At 35.8% G+C, this 23,332-nt stretch overlaps 1 protein-coding gene across 2 annotated transcripts in view; it reads left to right on the top strand.

Moving 5' to 3' along the window:
* Window positions 1-23,332, top strand: part of SLC4A10 (solute carrier family 4 member 10) — a 203,480-nt gene that overhangs the window by 49,280 nt on the left and 130,868 nt on the right. Inside the window, exon 4 of one of the 2 annotated variants that reach the window (XM_077760991.1) lies at window positions 16,692-16,830. In XM_077760991.1, the coding sequence (XP_077617117.1) occupies window positions 16,692-16,830 (139 nt within the window). Of the gene's footprint in view, window positions 1-16,691; window positions 16,831-23,332 lie in introns of those variants that run through there. The other variant, XM_077760992.1, reaches the window with a different exon arrangement.

Raw genomic sequence — 23,332 nt, 5'->3', positions numbered from 1 at the left:
GGAGACTACTATGCTGAAGGCTTCATAGAAAATTTCTGAGAAAAATTAAAATTTTTTTAACATTTATTCATTTTTGAGAGAGAGAGTGTGAGTGCGGGAGGGGTATTTTTTAAGAGGGCATCTGGGTGGCTCAGTCAGTTAAGCATTTGACTTCAGCTCAGGTCATGAACTCGCAGTTTATATAAGTGTCGGGCTCTTTGTTGACAGCTCAGAGCCTAGAACCTGCTTTGGATTTTGTATCTTCCTCTCTCTCTCTGCCCCTTCCCTGCTTGTGCTCTGTCTCTCTCTCAAAAATAAAATTAAACATCAAAAAATATTTATTTTACTCGAAAGAATGTCAAAGAAAACATTTTGAAAACATTCTTATAGGTGCCTGAAAATTCTTCAGAATTCAGTTTCCAAAGAGATAAAGGATAAAGAATGCGAGGAAGCATAGGTCCCCCTCTGCTAGGACCCTGGAAGATTAGATGGTAAATTGGAGTATGGAGCCATGAAGATACGTGATAATTTATCTCATATTTCTGGAGCAAGCATCAATTTAATGAAAAAGTTTTTGGGTAAATGTTTGTATGTTAGCAGCCTTAAGAAATTTTTGTCACCCCGCTGTATCAGGAACATCAGCCAGATCCCACTTTATTATAGACCCAGTTGTGTAAGGCAGTGCTGTTAGGGACCTGGTTGCATTAGTGCTGCATCCGGATAGAAGTGAACAGGTCTCTACTGTCACCAAAAGAGATTATGCTTCTATCACAGACCTGCAATGGTTCATTCTAGTCTGCCAGATCTGAGGATTGAAATGTGATTCCTTGCTGAGTCCAAAGATAGACCCACCTTTTCAGCCTTGTGGTAGTGGTGTCAGTGATGCTTTGATTATAGAAAACACTTTGCTGCTGGAAAATAAGTTCTACTTACTTTTGTTACTGCACTTAATAAGCATGAGAGTTTGTATAAAGATGTGATGATTATTCTCCTTCCTAACACCATCAGTTCTGATATTAGAAAACTGCTAAAAGTTTGCATTGTGTTATTTTTCATGTCATCTTTTATATTTACCTTTCATACTTTAAAATTATATTTTCAACTGGGAATATAAATGGGTTGTTTTTAAATGATAAATTTGAAGGCTAACCATGAAGTGAGTGAAATAAAAGATAACAAGGGAAATTCAGAACACTTTAATGTTGATTTCTCAGCCTCCCAACAAAGAATAGAACAGGAAAGATGATAGGAGTAGATCAATTACAATTAGTTAATCTATAAGCAGTAGAATACATCTAAAAACCATAGACTTATAAAATGCTTGGGTAAAATGTGGGACACAGGGGTGCCTGGGTGGCTCAGTCAGTTAAGTGTCTGACTTGGGCTGAGGTCATGCTCTCACAGTTCACGGGTTCGAGCCCTGCATCCGGCTCTGTGCTGACAGCTCAGAGCCTGGAGCCTGCTTTGGATTCTCTGTCTCCCCCTCTCTCTACTCCTCCCCTGCTCATGCTCTGTCTCTCTGAAAAAATAAACATAAAAAATTTTTAAAAAATATGGGACACAAATGCATTGTAGATATTAGCACAGCTATGGAATTAAGCCTAGAATTTTTCTAGTTTTTTTTTTAATATTTTTATTTATTTCTAGGAGAGAGAAAGACAGCGTGAGCAGGGAGGGTCAGAGAGAGAGAGGGAGATACAGACTCCGAAATAGGCTCCAGGCTCTGAGCTGGCAGTCAGCACAGAGCCCAACACGGGGCTCGAACCGGCGAACCGCGAGATCATGACCTAAGCAAAAGTCGGACGCTTAACCGACTAAGCCACCCAGGCGCCCCGAATTTTTCTAGTTTTAGATAGTAAATTGTACATATACTTCAGGAAATAAAACAAATATAGAAAACCTAACTTCCAAAAGCTAATTTGTGATAGGCAATGGCTTTTTGTTTCCATTTAACTCCCAACTAGCTGTTATAGAATAGTATTAATATTAAAAAATTATTTTATGATAAAGTATACCACAAGTATTTCTAAATGAAAGCATGGAAACATAAATGTACAATTCAGTGAATGATCATCAACATATGTATGCTACCATGTTGGCTAGCACTCCACGAAACGCTCTTAGTGATCCCTCCGGTCACTACCTCTACCCCCGAAAGGATCTCTAGCTTGTCTTATTATACTGGATGCTTTGCCAGGTTTTGAACTTTATATAAATGAAGTCATATAGGAGATATTTCTTTCTGTCTTTCTCTATTGCTCAATATGTTTTTGGCCATAGTTTTAGTTTATTAATTTTCATTTTAGTATAGTATTCACTTGCTTGTATATGCTGTTCATTCTACTACTGATGGACATTTGGATCATTTGCATTTTGAAGCTACTAAGAATGATGTTGCTGTGAACATTTTTGTATGTCCCTGGGTGCACACATGTATTTCTCATATCTATAAATTATTGTTGAGCTGTACGGTATTCGTATTTTCTTTCTTTAAAATTGTTTAATGTTTGTTTTTTTTTAAGAGAGAGAGAGAGCAAGAGAGCGAGCGAGCATGGGAGGGGCAGAGAGAGAGGGAGACACAGAATTCAAAGAAGGCTTCAGGCTCTGAGCGGTCAGTACAGAGCCCAGTGCGGGGCTTGAATTCACAAACCATGACCTCATGAACTGAGCCAAAGTCAGACACTTAAACAACTGAGCCACCCAGGTGCTGTTGGTATGCATATTTGCAATTTGAGTAGATAATGACAAATACTTTTCCAAAGTGGGGTGCATATGTATACTTCCACCAGGAAAGTATGAGGGTTTATGTCATTTTACATTCTTGTCAACACTTGGTATTCTCTTGATATTAGCTATTCTGGTAAGATATATAATACCATGTTGTTTTCATTTCCATTTCTTGAATGCTGATGTGATTGAACATCTTTACATGCAGTCTTTGTCCATTTGGATAGCCTCTTCTGTGAAGTGCCTATCCAACTTTTATGCTTTAAATTTTAAAAATTTAATTAAAATTAATACATTTTAAATTCAAAAAAATTTTACTGGATTTTTTTTCCTATTGATTTATAGACTTTATATATTTGCAGTAGAAGTCCTTTGTTGCTTTTACATGCTTTAAATATCTTCTCACATTTATGACTTACCTTTTCACTGCTCTCATGGTGTCTTTTGATGTATTTTGCAGATTCCAAAAGACACTACTAAGAGCCTGAGACCATTATTCCTTAGTACAACTTTATCTATGCTATTATTTGTATCCATTATATATTTTAGTAAATATAGAAATAGGTCCTTATTTTGATCCACCACATTCTATGCTATAGTTAGTATCGTAATGCCCTATGTCCTCAGTTACCATCAAAAATAAGTAAAATATCTATCAACATAAGAGAAATATTTATGCCTAGAAAAATCTGATTTTTATAGTACTGTAATTTACTTGCTTTATGTAATGCAAGTTAAAGGTGCATAGACATTAAAAAATAGTCCTTAAAACAGTTGAGCATTTGACATATTGAAACATAACTTGAGCCCCTGTTTAAGGTGTTAAAAGTATGTTGGTAGGATAATCATGAAAAGACTTTTGTGGGCTTTGCTTTGGGGCGCCTGGGTGGCTTAGTTGGGTAAGCGTCCGACTTTTGCTTAGGTCATGATCTCGCGGTTCATGGGTTCAAGCCCCGCGTCGGGCTCTGTGCTGACTGCCAGCTCAGAGCCTGGAGTCTATTTCGGAGTCTGTATCTCCCTCTCTCTCTGACCCTCCCCTGCTCACGCTGTCTCTCTCTCTCTCTCTCTCCTAGAAATAAATAAAAATATTAAAAAAAGAAAAGACTTTTGTGAGCAGTACCTAATACCTATACAATCAATTCTACTCTAAAGAATGAAAAACCAGCTATAGGTTATTTTGAACTTAACAAAATATTTCTTCTCCTTGAATAGATGGCCTTACTTTAATAAATCACTTGTATACTATTGCTGTAATCGTTGTGCCTTAGAGAAGTCTTTTTCTTTTAATTTTTTTTATTTTTGAGAGTCAGAGAAAGACAGCACGAGCAGGGGAGGGTCAGAGAGAGGGAGATACAGAATCTGAAGACAGGCTCCAGGCTCTGCGCTGTCAGGATAGAACCCAACGGGGTCTCGAACCCACGAATCATGAGATCATGACCTGAGCCGAAGTCAGACGCTTAACCGACTGAGCCACCCAGGTGCCCCTAGAGAAGCCTTTTAAATACTTGATACCCTACCTCAGAGTTTCAAATTCTCTTTATTCATAGCTGTCCTCATGGTGTTTTTCCTTCCATGACTAGTGTTTTTAAAGTATGTGGTCAGTGATCCTGATGCTTTATGAGAGGACATAGTAATGTCTTAAATGTACAGTTCATCTGCACAACAATTAAGTTTGGGGGCTGGAAGCATGATACTCTAGATCCCCAGATTGCTGAGGTAAACTGAAAAAAATCATTGAAAACAATGATGAGACAAAATGTTTCAAAAATGGGAGGAGCATAGTACCAACGTTGAGGCATAGCTACCTGGGATGAGGTTGCTGACAAGTGCGTGAGTAGTTAGAACAGGTGTCTTGCAATACAAAATGGCTCTATCTGCTCACACTGGGTAGGTCTAACAGAAGACTTAATTGATTTCTTAGTATAACTCTAAAATTGCAATTTATGCTGTTTTTTTTAAATGGGTATTCAAAGCACTGATTTTTTTTTTTTTTTTTTTGTATAAAACAAACAGCCCCAAAGGTAACAGGTAGATTGGAAGTATTTCATTTGACTCTGAAAGATTTGGTTTAGTAGGTATTAGAAACTCACCCAGGTAGTATACTTTTAGAAAAAACACAGCACGAGGTTCTTTTTAAAGAAATGCTGGATCGGAAACGTATATATTGCACTGTTGATTTTCTTAAGTACATCTGATATTTATAGGAATTCATCAGTTTCATTTAAAAATAAATATTCATGTTCCATCCAGGAAATTGGCATCTTCCTTTGAAGAGGTAGTGAAACACCAGACTTGGCTATTGACACAATCATTGTTCATTTTGTTATAAAATTTAGTTTGACAAACTTCCTAAAATATTTGGTAACAAAACCAAACCTCACATTATTAACATTCTAAAAAAAATACAGCCTCAAGCAAATATGCTATATAATTTCTTCTTCTTCTTCTTGAATATATATATAATCTTGCATAAGATATGCATATTGGTGTGAACAATAACATTTAAAAACTGAGGTGCCCTATTTTTTAAGACTCTAGTTTTTAGAGCAGTTTTAGGTTTAGAACAAAATGTAGAGGAAAGTATAGAGATTTTCTGTATATCCCCTGCCCCTACACNAACAAGGATGGGCCTACATAAACACAGCATAATCACCCTAAGTCCAATAGTTTACTTTAGGGCTCACTCTTGGTATTGTTGTAAATTCTGTGGGTTTGGACAAATGCATAATGACATATATCCATCATTATAATATCATACAGAGTATTTTCAATGCCCTAAAAATCCTCTGCGTTCAGCCTATTCATTGCCCCTTCTGTCCCCTGCCAATCATTGAACATTTTATTCTCTCCATAGTTTTGCTTTTTCCAGAATGTCATGTAGTTGGAATTAGACACGAATGTAGTCTTTTCAGATGGGTTTCTTTCACTTAATAATATGCATTTGAGATTCCTCTATGTCTTTTCCTGTCTTGATAGATTATTTCTTTTTAGCACTGAATCGTATTTCATTGTCTGGATGTACCACCATTTATCCATTTACCTACTGAGGAACATTGTGATTTCTTCAAAGTTTGGGCCCTTAACGAATAAAGCTGCTAAAAACATCTGTGTACAGGTTTTAGCATGGAAATATTTCCAGTTCCTTTGAGTGAATTCTAAGGAGTGTGATTGCTGGATAATAAGGTAAAAACATGTTTTGTTTTGTAAGAAACCACCAAACTGTCTTCGAAGTGGCAGTACCATTCTGCATTCCCACCAGCAATGTCTGATACTTCCTCTGGATCCACATTGCTGCCAACTTTTGGTGTGGTCAGTGTTTTGGCCATTTTAATACATGCATAGTGGTATCTCGTTATTGTAGTTTGCATTTCCCTGATGACGTATGATGTGGAGAGTCTTTTTGCATGCTTATTTGCTGTTTATCTTATTTGGTGAAGTTTATGTTAAGGTCTTTGGCCTATGTTTATTTGTTTATTCATTAATTAATTCATTCACTTATATTCTTTTTAAATTAAGTTTCTACTTAAATTCTAGTAAAGTTAACATACAGTGTTAAATTAGTTTCTAATGTATGAAATAGTATTTCAATAATTCCATACATCACCTAGTGCTCATCACAAGTTTACTCCTTAATCCCCATCACCTTTTTCACCCATCTCTCCACCTACTTCCCCGCTGGGAAACATCGGTTTGTTTTCTGTAGTTAAGAGTTTGTTTCTTGGTTTCTCTCTCTCTCTCTCTCCTCTGCTCATCTGTTTTGTTTCTTAAATTCCACATATGAGTGAAATCATATGGTATTTGTCTTTCTCTGACTTATTTTCTTAGGATTATACTCTCTAGCTTTTTCCATGTCATTGCAAATGGGAAGACTTCATTCCTTTTTATCGATGAACGATATTCCATTGTATATATACCACTTTTTCTTTATTCATATTTTGTTTGACACTTGAGCTGCTTCCATAATTTGGCTATTGTAAATTGTGCTGCTGTTAACATAAGGGTGTATGTATCCCTTTGAATTAGTGTTTTTGGATTTTTTGAGTAAATACCCAGTGGTACAATTGTTGGATCATAGGGTAGTTCTAATTTTAGCTTTCTGAGGAATCTCCAAAGCTGCAGAGTGGCTGCACCAGTTTGTATTCCCACCAACAGTGTAAGAGTGTTCTTTTTTTCACCACATCCTCACCAATGCCGGTTGTTACTCCTGTGTTTTATTTTAGCCATTCTGACAGGTATGAGGTGATATCTCATTATAGTTTTAACTGGCATTTTCCTGATGATGAGTGATGTTGAGCATCTTTTCATGTGTCTGTTGGCCATCTAGATGTCTTCTTTGGAGAAATATCTGTTCATGTCTTCTGTCTTTGGCCCATTTTAAATATTGGACAGTTTATTTTCTTATTGTTAATTTTAAATGTTCTTTGTGTAGTTTGGATCACAGTCCTTTATCAGATGTATCTTTTGCAAATATTTTCTCATAATTTGTAGCTTGTCTTCGTTTCCTCTCGACGTTAGCTTTCACAAAGCAGAAAATTTTAATTTAATTTTTAAATATTTTTTGGAAATTTTAAATTTTAATGCATTCCAGCTTAACAATTCTTTATTTCACGGATAGTCTTTGGGGTTGTATCTAAAAAGGCACCACCATACCAAACATCATCTAGGTTTTCTAATATGTTATTTTATAGGAATTTTACAGATTTGTGTTTTACACTTAGGAATATGATCCATTTTTAGTTAATTTTTATGAAGGACATAGGTCTATGTCTACATTCATGTTTTTGTTCATTTCCAGTTGTTGTAGCACCCATTTGTTTAAGAGGCTATCCTTGCTCTACTATATTGCCTTTGATTTTTTGCCAAAGATTAAATTATATGTATTTTGGGGGCTATTTCTGGGCTCTCTATTCTTTTCCATTGATCTATTTGTCTTTTTTTTTTTTTTTTGCCAATATCACACTGTCTGGATTACTGTCACTTTATTGTAAGCATGGAAGTCAGATAGTATCAATCCTCCAACTGTTCTTCTTTTTCAATATTATGTTGTCTAATATCATTTGCCTCTTCACATAAACTTTGGAATCAGTTTGATGATATCCATAAAATAACTTTCTGAGATTTCAATTGGGATTGCATTGAATGTATAGATCATGTTGGGAAGAACTGATATTTTGAAAATATTGAAACCTCCTATTCACAAACATGAATGTACTGTTGTTTAAGCTCCTTCATTATTTGCACTGATTTTTTTATTTTTATATTTTAAATTTTTAATGTTTTTCATTTTTTTTTTTCAGAGAGAGACAGAGAGTGAGTGGGGGCAGGGCACAGAGAGAGGGAGACACAGAATGTGAAGTAGGCTCCAGGCTCTGATCTATCAGCACAGAACCTGATGTGGGGCTCGAAACCATGAACTGTGAGATCGTGACCTGGCTGAAGTCTGACCCTTAACTGACTGAGCCACTCAGCTGCCCCTAAATTTTTTTAATGTTTATTTATTTTTGAGAGAGAGAGAGAGAGAGAGAGAGAGAACATATGGGGGAGGGGCAGAGAGAGAGGGAGGCACAGAATCTGTAGCAGGCTCCAGACTCTGAGCTGTCAGCACAGACCCTGATGTGTGGCTCAAACCCTTGAACCATGAGATCATGACCTGAGCCAAAGTTGGACACTTAACCGACTGAGCCACTGGGCTCCCCTGCACTGCATTTTAAGACTGATTAATACCAGTGCTCTTTCAACTAGGTTACTGTAAGACATAGAAGAGATAGTAAATGCAAATGACTGACTCATAGAAGATATTAATAAATTAAAAGTCTGTTTTGTCTTTTTTCTCTCTTTTTATAATCTTACCATATTCAACTATTTCAATAAGCCATAGGGTTTAAAAGTTAATGACCCATTTATGAATATAAAAGAATTATCATTTGTAAGATTTTTGTAACTGTTACGTTTAATGAATACTACTTATGGGATTTAATCATAAAGTAACTGTTTCTATTCTGCACCATCTCTTTATATTGATTCATTGGGGCTAATTGTTATTCTGCACTCCAGTGAAAACTCTTGTGGCCTCCCCAGCTTTCCTAGTCACTTTTAGGTAACTCCAAGTCCTCCAATCAGTAATTAAAATATTTAGTCTCATGTAATAGTGAAAAGTTTGAACTTGATTTAACCCTAAGGCTTTTTCCTCTTCTCTTGCCCAGGCCTGCTGCAATTGAGGAAGGAGGATGCAGTTCCGTTTTTCTTTTCTCCTACCTTGAGCTCCTTCTTTTAGATGTTCAGTCATCGTTCAGACTTTGGTTTTTTATCTCTTCAGATTTGGATCATAGAAAATGAGAAGACCTAAGGGGGTTGGGGCAGGAAAGTTCTTACCTAACTAGTACTATTGCAGGCATATGTCACACACTCTAGGCTTAATAAGGATTTGAATCCACTCATTGTCCTCTGGAGGGTCTCTCATGTGCACTCTCTTTTGCCTTATTGCTTATTCCTCCTCATCCCCTATGCGTTCAGCTGTAGTGACAGTTCCTCTCTGTTGAAGTCTTGTCTCTGCTCCATGGCAGCCTCTTGGGCAGGATCAAAGATAAGCTCACATTCCACATTCTCTCTCTGTCTTTGTCTCTCTGTCTCTCTCTTGTGTGGCCCATATGTGATTCAAAGAAAATATACACACTCCCACTGCCTCGGTAAATACTAGAAGAGTATGTTATCTAAAGCAGCAATCTCAGCCATCAGCAGCTAGGAGACTGTGTTTCTCACGCAGAAATCATACCCCAGGCCATTGCAGGGCATATATCAAGCCCTTCTGATGTCCTTGGAGTTATACTCACTTTGCTCAAGGGAGAAGTGGACACCCCTCTTCCCTGACTTTGTAGGGGAGAAAGGAGACTTGAGACTCACATTATAGCTTTCTCTGAAAAAATCCTTTCCAAAATGTGTCTATTGTTTTCCACTTATGACCTTTTATAGCCTTAGTGTGGATGAGGAGTTAGATAACTAGGTTTTCAGGAACATGTTTTATAAATTCTGCATGTAGTCTTCTATCCTCTTTGGAGAGAAATACAAACTGAGTCTTGGTGCTTCAGCTGAAATACTATTTTATTAACCTGTTACCCTATAACAGAATGAAGTAATTATCATTAATAGCAATAAATATATTAATATGTAAATGAATTAAATATAGGAATGTAAATGAACAGACTGTATTCTGTAGCAGAATATTAAAGTTCAAATGAAAGTGGAAAATATTGATCTGCAGAGACTGAAGACATGAATTTGAAACAGAACCATCAAGTGGTCATTATTTCATAATTTCATAGATAGATTATCTGAATATTGATTTACCTAAAGTATAACAAGGATAAAAAGGAAGAAACAAGGAAAAAGGAATTCAGAAACACATAATGGTAAACATTTCATATTGTGGATCTGCTCCCTTGAGCTAAATGTCATAGTGCAACAGGCTTTCAGTCTTCATGACATTAAGATCACATATGTGCAATGCAAATTTTTCAATTCACTTCTGTCATTTTACTTGTTATGTTGTTATGAAAAATATATTTCTCAACATATCTGTTGACTATTCTCCAGAAAGTGCCTGAAGAATAGAGAACTTTGGGACAAAGCCTACAGAAAGGAGAATATTTTCATTCATTTTTAAGAAAACTACTTTATTTTTTAAATATTTTTTATTTTTGTGTGTCAGAGAGAGACAGCGTGAGCAGGGGAGGGTCACAGAGAGGAGATACAGAATCTGAAGACAGGCTTCAGGCTCTGAGCTAACTATCAGCACAGAAACTGATGTGGGGCTCGAACCCACGAACCGTGAGATCATGACCTGAACCGAAGTTGTACGCTTAACTGACTGAGCCACCCAGGTGCCCTGGAAAACTGTACTTTAGAACCTGGTATTAATATGTGAGTAATTAAAACAATATAAGTAACGTAAGTAATAATGAAAAGATGAAACTTTGCTAGGGAACTTGCTTGTTTACAATTACAATTCTATTAGTGGTTTTCCTCTGGGAGTGTAACTTTCTAAGTTTGATTTCCTTAACTAATCATTTGTTGAAAATGTAATCTATATTCCAAATGGAAACAGCCTATTTATTTCTAATTGTAAAATAATACATGTTCCCTGGAATTCCAGGGTGATTGAACATTTGACTAGCCAAATCCTGTAGCTTTTACTTAGTTCTCATCATTGATTCTATAGCATTTGACATTATTGACTTCTTACTCTTTTTAAATCCTTTTCCAACATAGCCTCTGTGATATTACTCTCTCCATCAGGTCTATGCTCTATGAGGACAGAGATTTTTTTTCTGTTTATATCAATCTAATTTACTCCTTAGAATAGTACCTGACCTATGGAAGGTATTCATTAAATATATCTCTTTAATGTGTCAATTATTTTACATATCTGTCTATTCCTTTTCTGATTCTTTTGTTAACTTCTTTTCCTTCTCCCAAATCTTTAAGCTGATTATTCCCCTGATGATGAGCCTTTTCCTGTTCCTACTCTTCTTTCATTTTTGAGTCCTCATTCATTATAATCATATGACTTCTCTAGTTAAGTGCCACCCATGACTCACCCTGCCCCTTTTTCAACAATCAAACCTTAACTTCCCTTTGATCATCTTTATATGTTTTTCCCAGAGTCACTTCAAATTCAGCACATCTGAAAGTTTGTTTTTTGAGCTCTCAGCCTGTAATACTGGTTCTCATTCTGACAACCTCCTTCTTCCCCAGTTTTTTGAGAAATAATTGACATATATCACTGTGTAAGTTTAAGGTATACAACATGATGGTTTGATTTACATACATTGTGAAGTGGTTACCACAGTAGGTTAATCAATACCTACCCTCCATCATCTCCTGTAGATACAATAAAAAGAAAAGAGAAAACAAATTCTCCTTGTGGTAAGAACACTTAGGATCTACTCTCATAACAACTTTCTTAAATATACAGAGTGTTAGCTATAGTCATCATGTTGTATATTACATGTCTGATACTTATTCATCTTATAACCGGAAGTTTATACCTTTCAACCACCTTCTTCCAGTTTCTCTAGTCCCCAACCCCTGCCCCTGGTAACTATGAATCTCTTTTTCTGTGAGTTTGGTGAGGCGTGTGTGTGTGTGTGTGTGTGTGTGTGTGTTTTCGTTTTTTGTTTTGATTCCACAAGTGAGAGTATATAGCATTTATCTTTCTCTCTCTGACTTATTTCACATAGCATAATGCTTTCAAGGTCCATCCATGTTACAACTCTTTCTTAATCAATGGCACTATTATTTTCTCATTCTCCCTCTTTTAAATTCTAAATCTATTTTGATAGACCTATATTATCATTATAACCATCACCACTACCACTAGCATTAGCATCAATCATCATCAATAATATTTATTTAATGCTGTATAATTTAAAAAGTGTTTTCACATGCATAACTTTCTCTGTTAGGACTTGTTCCTACTTTTTTCCAAGAGACTAACTGTGACAATTTAAAAATATTTAATTTACTATTGCACAACAGATTTAAAATTACAATTGAGATAAGTGTAACTAGAAGTACAGAGTGCTATGAATTAGGAAAACAAATGCCTAACTTAATTGTTTGAATATGAATGTACTTATATGTGTGTTTCTGCCTGTATTTTACAAAGCTGATTAGCTAGGCTTGCTGAAGTAGATGCTGAAAGATATATAGGAGAGCTAGAGGAAACAGTGTGTGCAATGACCCTCTCATGGAAAGGAGCATGGTATTTTTAAGAATCTGAAAGAAAGCTAATGCACTCTGAATGGAATAACAAGGGAAAGAGTGGCAGAAGATAAAGCTAATGAGATAGGAAATTCCTCACCACAAACATTTATTTATTATACAGAAAATATGATGCTATATTGTATTTTATATTATATGTATATTTTCACTTTTGACTTCTGAAATCCTCTCAATAGTGATTATTATAACCTAATCTTTTAAATAACTGATTAATTGGTTTATTTTCACAAGTGAAATATAGAATTCAGTAATTACTAAGCATTTGTTACTGATTTACCCATTCTTTTGTGTTTTACAAAAGGATTTGAAAATACCAAATGTTTTGTTGGAATACCATTGAATTTATGACATAGTTTTCTATTATTGAGGCTTCTCACTAGTATACATTCATTCATTTATTTAGGTCTACTTTTCTGTCATCTAATAAAGTTTTACAGTTTTCATTGTGAATGTATTACATATTTTTTATTCATTACTAGATAGCCTTGTATTTTTGCTTCTAAAGTAAATGGATTTTTTTCCTACTAGATTTTTAAATAATTTTTACTACAGTATTGAAATGGAGTGGATTTTGTATCTTGATTTTGTGTTCAGCAAGCAATCTAGTAAAGATCTCTAGGTAAATAATCAGATAATCTTTTAAAACTATAAACCAGAGGAAATAATGAAAGCAAAATCCCAGGTATCTTTTTTTTAATCCTCAGAATAAATTAAAGAATGGATAAATAAAGTTGGGAATATTAAGAAGTATAAAGATGGTAAGAAGGTTTTTAAGGGCTAGTTTCAATTTAATGATAGACTCAAAGGATGTTTTCTGAGAGTGATCACCATGGCCTTGAATATGGTTGTGGGGAGACAGTTCTCCAAGGATCTTTCACGTTCCTATACATCTTGTGAGCAAAGGCATTGACTGCCTTTGTGCCTTTTTTTTCAAGGATGTCACTATAGTGAACAGACTTGGGAGATAGAGATAGTATCTTAGTAAAGATCATGTCTTCCTATGAGACAGANCCCTTGTTACACAACCCATTGTTTATGCAGCATCTCCTGGCTCTTTGCATATCCTCCTGTGGGAATTGTGGTTGGGGAACCAGTACAAATGATTATATTCTGATGAATGCTATTGTTGTGAGTCGTAAACTATGTTTTGTCTCTGATCTAGGAGTCTCCTGTTCTTTGCCAGCATCCATAAAATATCAGGGTAAATGCTGACACCCTTCACAGTTCTTGACAGTTTTGGCATTGAGGAAGGGATGCTGACAGAGACCTGGATATTTGGAGGATGAAGGAAGAGGGCATGAGAGCTGATTAATGGGATGACTAATGAATTGAGAGAAGTCCATTTATATTGGTAGCAAACTTGATCAAATTGTAAATCAGCAGAGCAGTAAATATTCCTTTACTTTATTTGCCTGTTTAAAGGAGGAATTGAGGCAGTGTGAGCGGATAGTTGTAGGTTGAAAACCAAAGAATAAATTTAAAAACATCTGCCTAAATGGTTGGTACCAACCCTCCTTTAGGCAACGGGACTTCCTTGACAACCTTCCAGTCAGTCTCAGGTTCATCCAATTGTAACAATTGGCACAACAAATTTGCATTTCCTTTCAGACAACAGTTTCAGAATATGCACTTACACTGAGCATGAGGGAAATTCATCAACACTATGTACACAAACCAGGCAAATCATGAGAATATTGGCTGGTTTTCTTGGGAAATGGATAAAGTGGGTCGTGCAATGCTAGTTACAGAAGAATAGCAGTAGTTGGGCTGTTGTTTAGCTCAGATTCCTCTCACGGTCCATCATGCTAACTTCACATCATTTGGAGATGAAAGTAAGAGTTCTTGGAATTATCTACAGTAGATCCTGTCTGCTACAAGAGAACTTTGGCCGTCACCTGGAGATTTCCCTGAAAGAGACAAACTCAAGGGGAGATCATAGATTAGGCACCAACTAATATTGGAGTCTTATTGTCCTGGATTGGGTTTATATTGCTGATATAAATTACTTGCCAATGAATTTTAGGTAAATTCTTATAGTTAGCCTTCAGCTCTGGGGAAGTCCTGTAGCCCATACATGGAAACCAAGCAAGAACTTGGGAAATGTTATTTTGATAATAGAGCAACTAATGTCTCTAATCTGAGGTTATGGTGTTGCTCTTCCACTATGATCACTTGATTCTAGATACCCCATTGTGTCCCTTGAAACAAAACTGTATTTTGTTTTCAGCTTTTTGAATCATTGGAAGTCAGATAACCATGTTCCTTTTATCCCCAAATTCATTAAAAAATCCAACGGACCTTCCATAGTCCCTATTGCCCACCGCCATCTATTATTGTTAAGTGTTGGAAGGACATCTTCAAAAATGAAAATGAAAAGCCTTCTGACTCTGCCCTCCTCCTTTCCGCCTAGTCCACATATTACTAAGGCAGTTTGGTAACTACCCCCAGAAAGCAGTAATTTACTTTCAGCCACTTTGTGGATAGTGAACAGATTGAAAGGGATTAATAAACCTACTTTGAATATACAAGATTCCAAAGGCCATTTCTGGATGTGATACATCATTCTTTTCCTTTACAGCAACCTTAGGCCAGCCTGATTGGTACAGTCTCTGAGCTGTAGTCCAGCTAACAGGGAGCCTCAGGAATTCAGTACTTAATTCTGGTGTAGGCACTTAGATATTCTTGTTGGTTTGACATGGTCCTAAATAATAAATATAATCACCACTTGGTTGAGTATACTGCTTATCAAGTCTCCCTAACATGGTCCAAATGAATTCAAGTGGAAGGCATACATTTTTATAAATTTTATGAAAATTTCCCTTTTCTTTTTTACTTCTGACCCTTTCCAACAAAAGATCTGGGTGTGAGTAGGAGATATTTGGAAAGAAGGTGAAGGTATAGCTACTGGAGAGGAATACATTTAATGGTACAGCATGGAAGTGAATTTAATGATCTTCCGGAACTTCCCCGGAGTATTCCTCATAAAGGAAGGTAGCTTCATGTGGCTCTTCCAAACTGTGACAGTGCCTTAAATATAATTGACTGTTGGCCTGCCATTCTCTGCTAGGTGACTCTGCCCATTATTTGTATTACCACTGATTTTGAACTTAAGAAGTTTATCAGAAATGCAAGGATGTTCTCAGTGCCTTCATCTCCCACACAAAAACCCTATTAGCACCTTTGATGTCTTCCCTACCCCCTTTTCTGTAGTGGCCACACAGTGGAATGAGTGAATGCCACCTTGTGGGTAGCATGGACAGAGAACTAACTGTCCTCACCCAGTACCTCTAAACACAGGGTCTAGATCCAGCTATCTTAAATGAACTGGAAATCGTAAGGCAAACTAGCAGGACTGGAAGCCTTGTAAGAAGCACTGCCAATCTATGTCTGCCAAATGATGTAGGTCCCTTCTTCATAGCCCCCCAAATTACAGACAACATTTTCTTTCCAGGAGCACCATGTGCACCCTTGAGATTGTGTTGTCTCCAAACCATACATTATTTTATTCCCCTACCAAGAACATAGTGACTCGCATCATAGTCATGGTTATAAAGATCTTTTAATGTCATGGTTATAAAGATCTTTGAATATTTAAGGAAAAACCACCAGTAGATGATGTAGCATTTAGATGATTTTGGACTTAGTTTCCATTTATATAGCATTATGGAAAAGGCAAAACCATAGCAGTGGAGACCAGATCAGTGGTTGTCAGGGGTTGGGGAGGGACAAAAGTATGACTACAAATGAGCCTCACAAGAGAGTTAATAGTGAATTACATTCAGCAGAGTTTTAGTATAAATGAATTTTATCATTGCCTGTTTTGATTATTACCATAAAGTAGAGCATATATGATAGAAAATGCATGTATGTGTGTGTGAGGGAAATATAGAAATAGTTTCTATGATGAGTGCTGTAATATCCAAATGTAAAATCCAAAAATAATCATAGCACTTAATGTTATTTTTGATAATATATATACATTATATATCTACATTTTACATATTTTTTGCTCCCAAATTATACTAGACTTCAGGTAATGATAAATTTAGTTTTAATTTCCCAAATCTACTCTGCATGAGTATTGTGGGAGGAAGAGGGGGAGGGCGAGGGAGGTGTGAGTTTGGCGTGGGGTTGGAGTCAGGTGACCAGGAAATTTTAAGCTCAAAGTCATGGTGATGCATGTTCACGTCTCTGGTTTTCTCTAGACACCCCATCACAACGAGTACAGTTTATTCTTGGAACTGAGGATGATGATGAGGAACACATTCCTCATGATCTTTTCACAGAACTGGATGAGATTTGCTGGCGTGAAGGTGAGGATGCTGAGTGGCGAGAAACAGCCAGGTGAGGATTTTTGTTGAAGGGGGAGGTATGCTAAAGAAGTTTCATGCTATTGGGAAAGAGATTTGGAAAGCCACGATTTTGCAAACATCTGTGAGTCCTGTCGATTTCTGAAATTGCTCATCTGGCCTGGGCATATCCTATAATGGGATATGGGTCAGAATGGGATCCGAAGGCAGCAATTATAGTAAACAGTGATGCAGAGCCAGCAACAGCTGCAGCCTGAGAGATAAACAATAGCATAATTTGTGTGTCATCAGGAACACAATAAGAATCTAAAAGTAATTTATTTCTATCTTTTCAACTGCTGGCCTGTTCTCAAACTAGTCATATTATATGATAATTTGAGTGTGGGGCTTTTTTAAAGAAAGGGAAAGCATTCTAAGAGGCTGTAGGTATACTCCTAGATGTATGCACTATTTGGTGAGGATAAGAATATTTTGTAATGTGTTTCTAGGATGTGTGTACATTTAAACATAGATGTTTTTTCAAGATAACTTTATTTTCAAAATAACTTAATAATTTTTTAAAATTTATTTATTTTGAGAGAGAGAGAGAGTGAGCATGAACAGGGGAGGGGCAGAGAGAGGAAGAGGGAGAACCCCAGCAAGCTCCACACTGTTAGTGCAGAGCCCAGTGCAGGGCTCCAACTCACCTGCCTTGAGATTACCACCTGAGCAGAAACCAAGTGTCGAATACTTAACCATCAAAGCCACCCAGGCATCCCTAAGTAAGGCGAATTTCTAAGAGTGCAACCTATTACCAAGAAGAGCAGGCTTTAAAATTTTTTTAGATATTGCAAAATTGCATTTATAAAATGTTTTGGTAATTCATACTTTTATGAATAGTGTATGAGAGTGCTTCTTTCCCTCAAAGGCTTGCCAGAGTAAATCATCAAACTTTTAGATTTTTTTTTGCTAATTTTATAGATGAAAAATAAATCTCATTGTTTTAATTTACATTTCTAAAATTACTGGTGAAATTGAACATCTTTTCATGTTTTAATTTTTTTCCTGTGAGCTAACTGTTCATTTCCTTTACCTATTTTATGTCAAATCATTATTTTATTTATTTTCCTTTTTTAATACTTTAAATTAGTGGTATGTTATTTTGTATGAATTACCTTTTTTTAACGTTTATTTATTTTTGAGAGAGAGACAGAGAGCAAGTGGGGGAGGGGCAGAGAGAGAAGAAAACACAGAATATGAAGCAGGCTCCAGGCTCTGAGCTGTCAGCACAGAGCCCGATGTCATGACCTGACAAATCGCGAGATCATGACCTGAGCTGAAGTCAGATGCTTAACTGGCTGAGCCACCCAGGTGCCACTGAATTACCTTTTTCAATGAAAAAAAAAATCATGTAATCATTTTCTTTCTGAAGTTTTCTTTTATAATATTTTAAATATAGAACTAAGTTTGAAATAGTTTTTATATGAAATGGTAACTTTTAAGATTAAGAAACACCCACTTTATTNATTATATATAAATATATAATAAAATTGCTCATTATTTGACGACAGAAAAAATTATATGATCTTATCTGCCAATTATCATTATAAATTTTATGCTCTCATGACTAAAGAATTGTTGATAAGGAATTTAAAATGCAGGGCCACATGGGTGGCTCAGTCAGCTAAGTGTCCAATTTCAGCACAGGTCTTGATCTCGCAGTTCATGGGTTCAAGCCCTGCATCAAACTCTGTGCTGACAGCTCAGAGGCTGGAGCCTACTTTGGATTCTGTGTCTCTCTGTCACTCTGTCCCTCCCCTGCTCATACTCTAGCTCTCTCTCTAAATAATAAAGAAACATTAAAATATATAAAATAAAATGCAAACCTCCCTGTTTAAGGCTAGACACATCTGTCTTGACCTGGTTAAAAGAAATACTAGATATTCCTGGATGGCAGGAAGAAGGGAGATTTATTGGGTGCGATGACTAGGAAGCTCTTGTAAGCTTGAGTCTCCTTATTGTGAGAAGTGTTTTTTGGAAACATTTCTTTTATATTCTTTTCTGTACTCTCATCCTACATGATAGAGCTGAGAAGTAAGATAGGAATGTATGATTTTTTCAGGAGTAACTTCCTTATTCTTAAAATGATTAGTGATGTTTCACCTTCCAGATAAAATAGTGATTTGTTGCTTTTAAGCAGTCACTTCCTTGTGACTTGCTCACTCTCCTGAAATGTCACTGTGGCAGCTCAAGACTAGAATCTACCTCTTTCTCTTTATCATAGTTGAGCAGGTAGGATTTTTATCATGCTCTCATGGATTAACCTGAACAACATGTTTATCCTAAACCACCAAAATGTATTGTTGTTCATTGATAAAGAACAGAAGAGTTGATCCAGTTAATTATTAGTATTCTCTAATGCGATTGAATAGGACCTGTGTTCTTAGCTATGCTTCTGGAACCTTACGTATGGTGTAGCTATTTGAGGTTCAAGGAGACATCTGATGAGCAATCAAAATAGCAACAGACATTGAAGAGGAGGGTAGATGAATTTTGGCGGAGACACAATACATCAGGGAAGAACAGAGTGTATTTATTGAGGACTTAGAAATGTAGTGGGTTTTAAAGTAGCAGAAGTAATTTTGTTCTGGTTGCCCTAGTTCATCTAAAAGGACTAATTTTAATTAATTTAGGATTCCATCCGATTTTTCAAATGCAATTTAATTCTAATAAATCATTAGCATAACTATTTGAAGCATTTCTTTCTTTTGATTAGTATTCCAGGGGGATTAATAATTTTCTACCCTAATAGTAAAAATAAAAAGGATATTTTATCAGCACATTGCACCTGTCACATATCACATCTTGAATAATTCATGCCTATTGCTGTTGCCAAGTAAAACTTCAGCAAAGTTTTAGATTTTGTAGCTAAATTTTTGAATCATAATTATTTAATAAATGTTTGTGAAAACCAGCTGTTCGCTTTTAAAAACCCCAAAAGAAGCCATATGACAAGGGCTAATGAACCAGCACAATTACAATGTCCTGCTTATAAATAACATATAATGTTATTAATAGAAAAGCACGCAAAGATACCACAGCTGTGCAATTATGAAGACAACATGCTTGACTCACTGTGGTTGCCCTTTAAAAATGCTTCCCACAAATGAGCTCAGAAGAGGCAAAGCAGGGGGTAGCAGTTGGCCTCTGATACATACATGGTTGTGTCAAAAAGGATTATTGCATCAAAACAATTTTATTGATGCTGTGAAGGCATTTGGTATTCAAAATTAGGAAAGGTTTAAGTCATCAAGATTTTTCCATGAGATATGAGATGTGAAGATAATATGGATTAAGAAGAGCTAATATTTCTAGGTTTGGATATCTTAAAATAGGCACTTTATGGTTACATATATTATTATCTAGCCTCTACCCTAACCGTGTCCCTCTTCCACCATCCGTAGCCTTATCCCTATCCAAAAGAGGGTGTTTTCTCTTAGGAGTCCATAACTTCTCCCCAGGCTGTAATTTTGGATGGTATTTTATTTTCTGTTTGGGTAGAATCAGAGAATAAAAATTCTTAGAAAAGTTAAAAGGAATTAGCTGGAATAGAATAAACAGTTAATTTCTAAGGAGAATATCTTTCTAATTTGCAGAAGAATTTTGTAGATTTTTAATATGAGTGTTATGGAAGAGATTATCATCAACTTAATCTTCAAAGAATTCATAAAACACCTATTTTATATCGTTGTTGAGTAGAAAGAGATTCCAATGTGTTAATCATGGATGAAAACAGATCCAGACATACCGTAGGAAAATCCCATAATCTCACAGTTTTAAATCCACCCCCTCCATAGAAAATGTCATGCAATTGGCTTACAATTTTGATTTTTTTCATTGTTCATTACGTCTCATTCATGCCTGTGAGACTCTTGTTTGCTGTAGTTTGCTATTCAAACAAATGTCAGCTGAGTTTATTTGAAAACTGGAATAAATTGCAGCACTTTAGGTCATTAACTGCAATCAAGCATTTTGCAACTGACTACAAATCTACAAATCTTTAAACAGGATTTGGTGTGTTCCCAGACCTCTTAACTTCTATCTTTGACATATGAAATGGAATAAAGAACAGAAAAGAGAAATACACTATGTATTTATATGTGTTTATATGTAAAGAGAGAATATGTATATAATATGTATAATTTTTAACATAGTCTTTTAAAAATAATTATTTAAATAGTCCTTAAAACTTTTGACATCATTCTAGAGTAGGCCTAAAAACTGAATCTTGAAATGTTTAGAAACTTGGTATTTGTAACTTGTGAGTTTCTTTTATGGGAAGTATCTTAGGTTTCTTCCTATAATATTCATAAAATCTATGGCTATATCAAACCATCCATCCATTTATTTGGTTTTCTTAACTACCAAACTGGAATTCCCAGAGACTCCATTCTTCTTTTCTAAAATACCAAGCCTCCAATATGAAGGAAATTATTCTAAAAGAAGGAAGATACCTTTTAGATTTGTGCTTAAAATTTCTCTTTAAATATACACATAGATCAATAGAAAAGAGATCAGAATAGAGAACTAAGAAAGACCAAACCATGTATAGCTACCTGGCTTCTGACAAAGGGCAAAAGCTACTAAGTAGAAAAAGAATGATCTTTTAAACAGTGGTACCTGAACAATTAAAGATCTATAGGTTAAAAGTCATTAAGACTTCAATCTAAACCTCAGAGTGTGTACAAACTTAATTCAAAATACATCATAAATCTAAATGTAAAACATACAGGCATAAAAATTTGAGAGAAAAATATAGGAGAAAATCTTGAGGACCTAAATCCTAAGCAGCCCTGAGGCTTCTATGATGAATTTCTAGACATGATATTGAAAGCACAATACATAATGGGGTGCCTGGGTGGCTCAGTCGGTTAAGCGTCTGACTTTGGCTCAGGTCATGATCTTGCAGTTTGTGGGTTCAAGCCCCGCATCGGGTTCTGTGCTGGCAGCTTGGAGCCTGGAGCCTGTTTTGGATTCTGTGTCTCCCTCTCTTTCTCTGCCCCTCCCTCGCTCATGCTCTGTCTCTGTCTCAAAAATAAATAAACTATAAAAAAATTTAAAAAGAAAGAAAGCACAATACATAAAAGAAACTATATTCATAAATTGGACTTCACCAAAATTAATACCTTTTGTCCTGTGAAAGATTTTATTAAGAAGATGAAGATAAGCTACAGACAAGGAGAAAATATTCGCAAACCATATATTTGACAAAAATATTATATCTAGAATATGTAAAGAACCCCCAAATTTCAATAGTATGAAAACAAATCAATTAGAAAAATGGACAAAAAACATAGTCTGGAAATGATGCACATCATTTCTGCTTACAATTCATTATCCAGACCTAGCCAATAGTAACACCGTCTCACCCAGTGCAAAGGGAGGTGGTGATATCCTATTCTTTACCAGGTAGAGAGGGAGAACTAGTTGATGAACAGTACTAATGACCATCACATGATTTATGAAAGATTACCTCCCTATCAAGGCCCGAAAATCATTAAGAACCAATAGTACAAAAAATTCCCAACTGTGTAGACAAAAAAATTCCATAAAATTCCAGCATTGAAGAAATACCATTAGTGATTTGTAGCCTAAATGTAAGTTTTTGCAACCTTCAAGTGTCTTACAAGCTTATGGTTAGGTATAGATATTCCTTGTCTATAAGCTTTTGGTAGGCACAGCTATTCTTCCCTATTGCTTACCTTTTCATTTCCTGACAGTGTTTTGCTCCCTGAACAGCGAGGACAGATCAATAGCTTTCTTTATATTTTTTGGAACTCTGCACATTAATCATTCTGACTAGCCCTTTTGCTTGGTTATTTTTGGCTGATCCACTGATTCCCTAACTAGTTCCTGCAACATCTTTCTCCTCCACTGGAACTGGTTCATTTGATTACATAAAATAATAATATAATATTTTATAGAGAATTTGAGTGAAATTGCATAGAGAGAGAAAGTTAGGGCAAAAATAACTGAGAGAAGAAATGAGGAAAATGGTGGAGAGAAGGAAGTTAAGTCAATTTAGGCTTTATTTAGGGTTCATTAGAAATAGTGGAATTAAGTTGGTTATCTCTTAGGATTTGATAACAAGTCCTTAAAACATAAGAGAGATCTAGGGCTTGGGCCACAGCAGTAGAATCTCTGGTTTCTCTTTATTTCTTCCATTTTTTCTCTTTTTTCCTTCCATTTATCTTATTTAAAGATATTACTCTTCATTTCACTCCAAAAAGGCAGTGGTCTCCCATTTGTCGCCTTGATATCCAGGTTCTTCTGTTCTCCATCCCAGGGATTAGGGACTGAGCTCAGTGCTCCTAGATTCCTGTAAGTCCCCAGGAAATGACTATAGTAAGTTTCATCCAAGCAGGTCTAATATTTATTTTTCTTACAGAAAAGGTTCCCAGTTATACCAGTTTCCCTAAAAATCAAAGGGAAAAATTATCAAGAGACTCAAATATTCTATTTTAAGACCTCCTACTAAAGAAAAATGAGTATTTTCA

This window comes from Crocuta crocuta, unplaced genomic scaffold, assembly GCF_008692635.1.
Source record: "Crocuta crocuta isolate KB4526 unplaced genomic scaffold, BGI_CrCroc_1.0 scaffold153, whole genome shotgun sequence".
Lineage (NCBI taxonomy): Eukaryota > Metazoa > Chordata > Mammalia > Carnivora > Hyaenidae > Crocuta > Crocuta crocuta.
The sequence above is the reverse complement of the archived record's forward strand: the minus strand, read 5'-3'. Positions and strand labels throughout refer to the sequence as shown.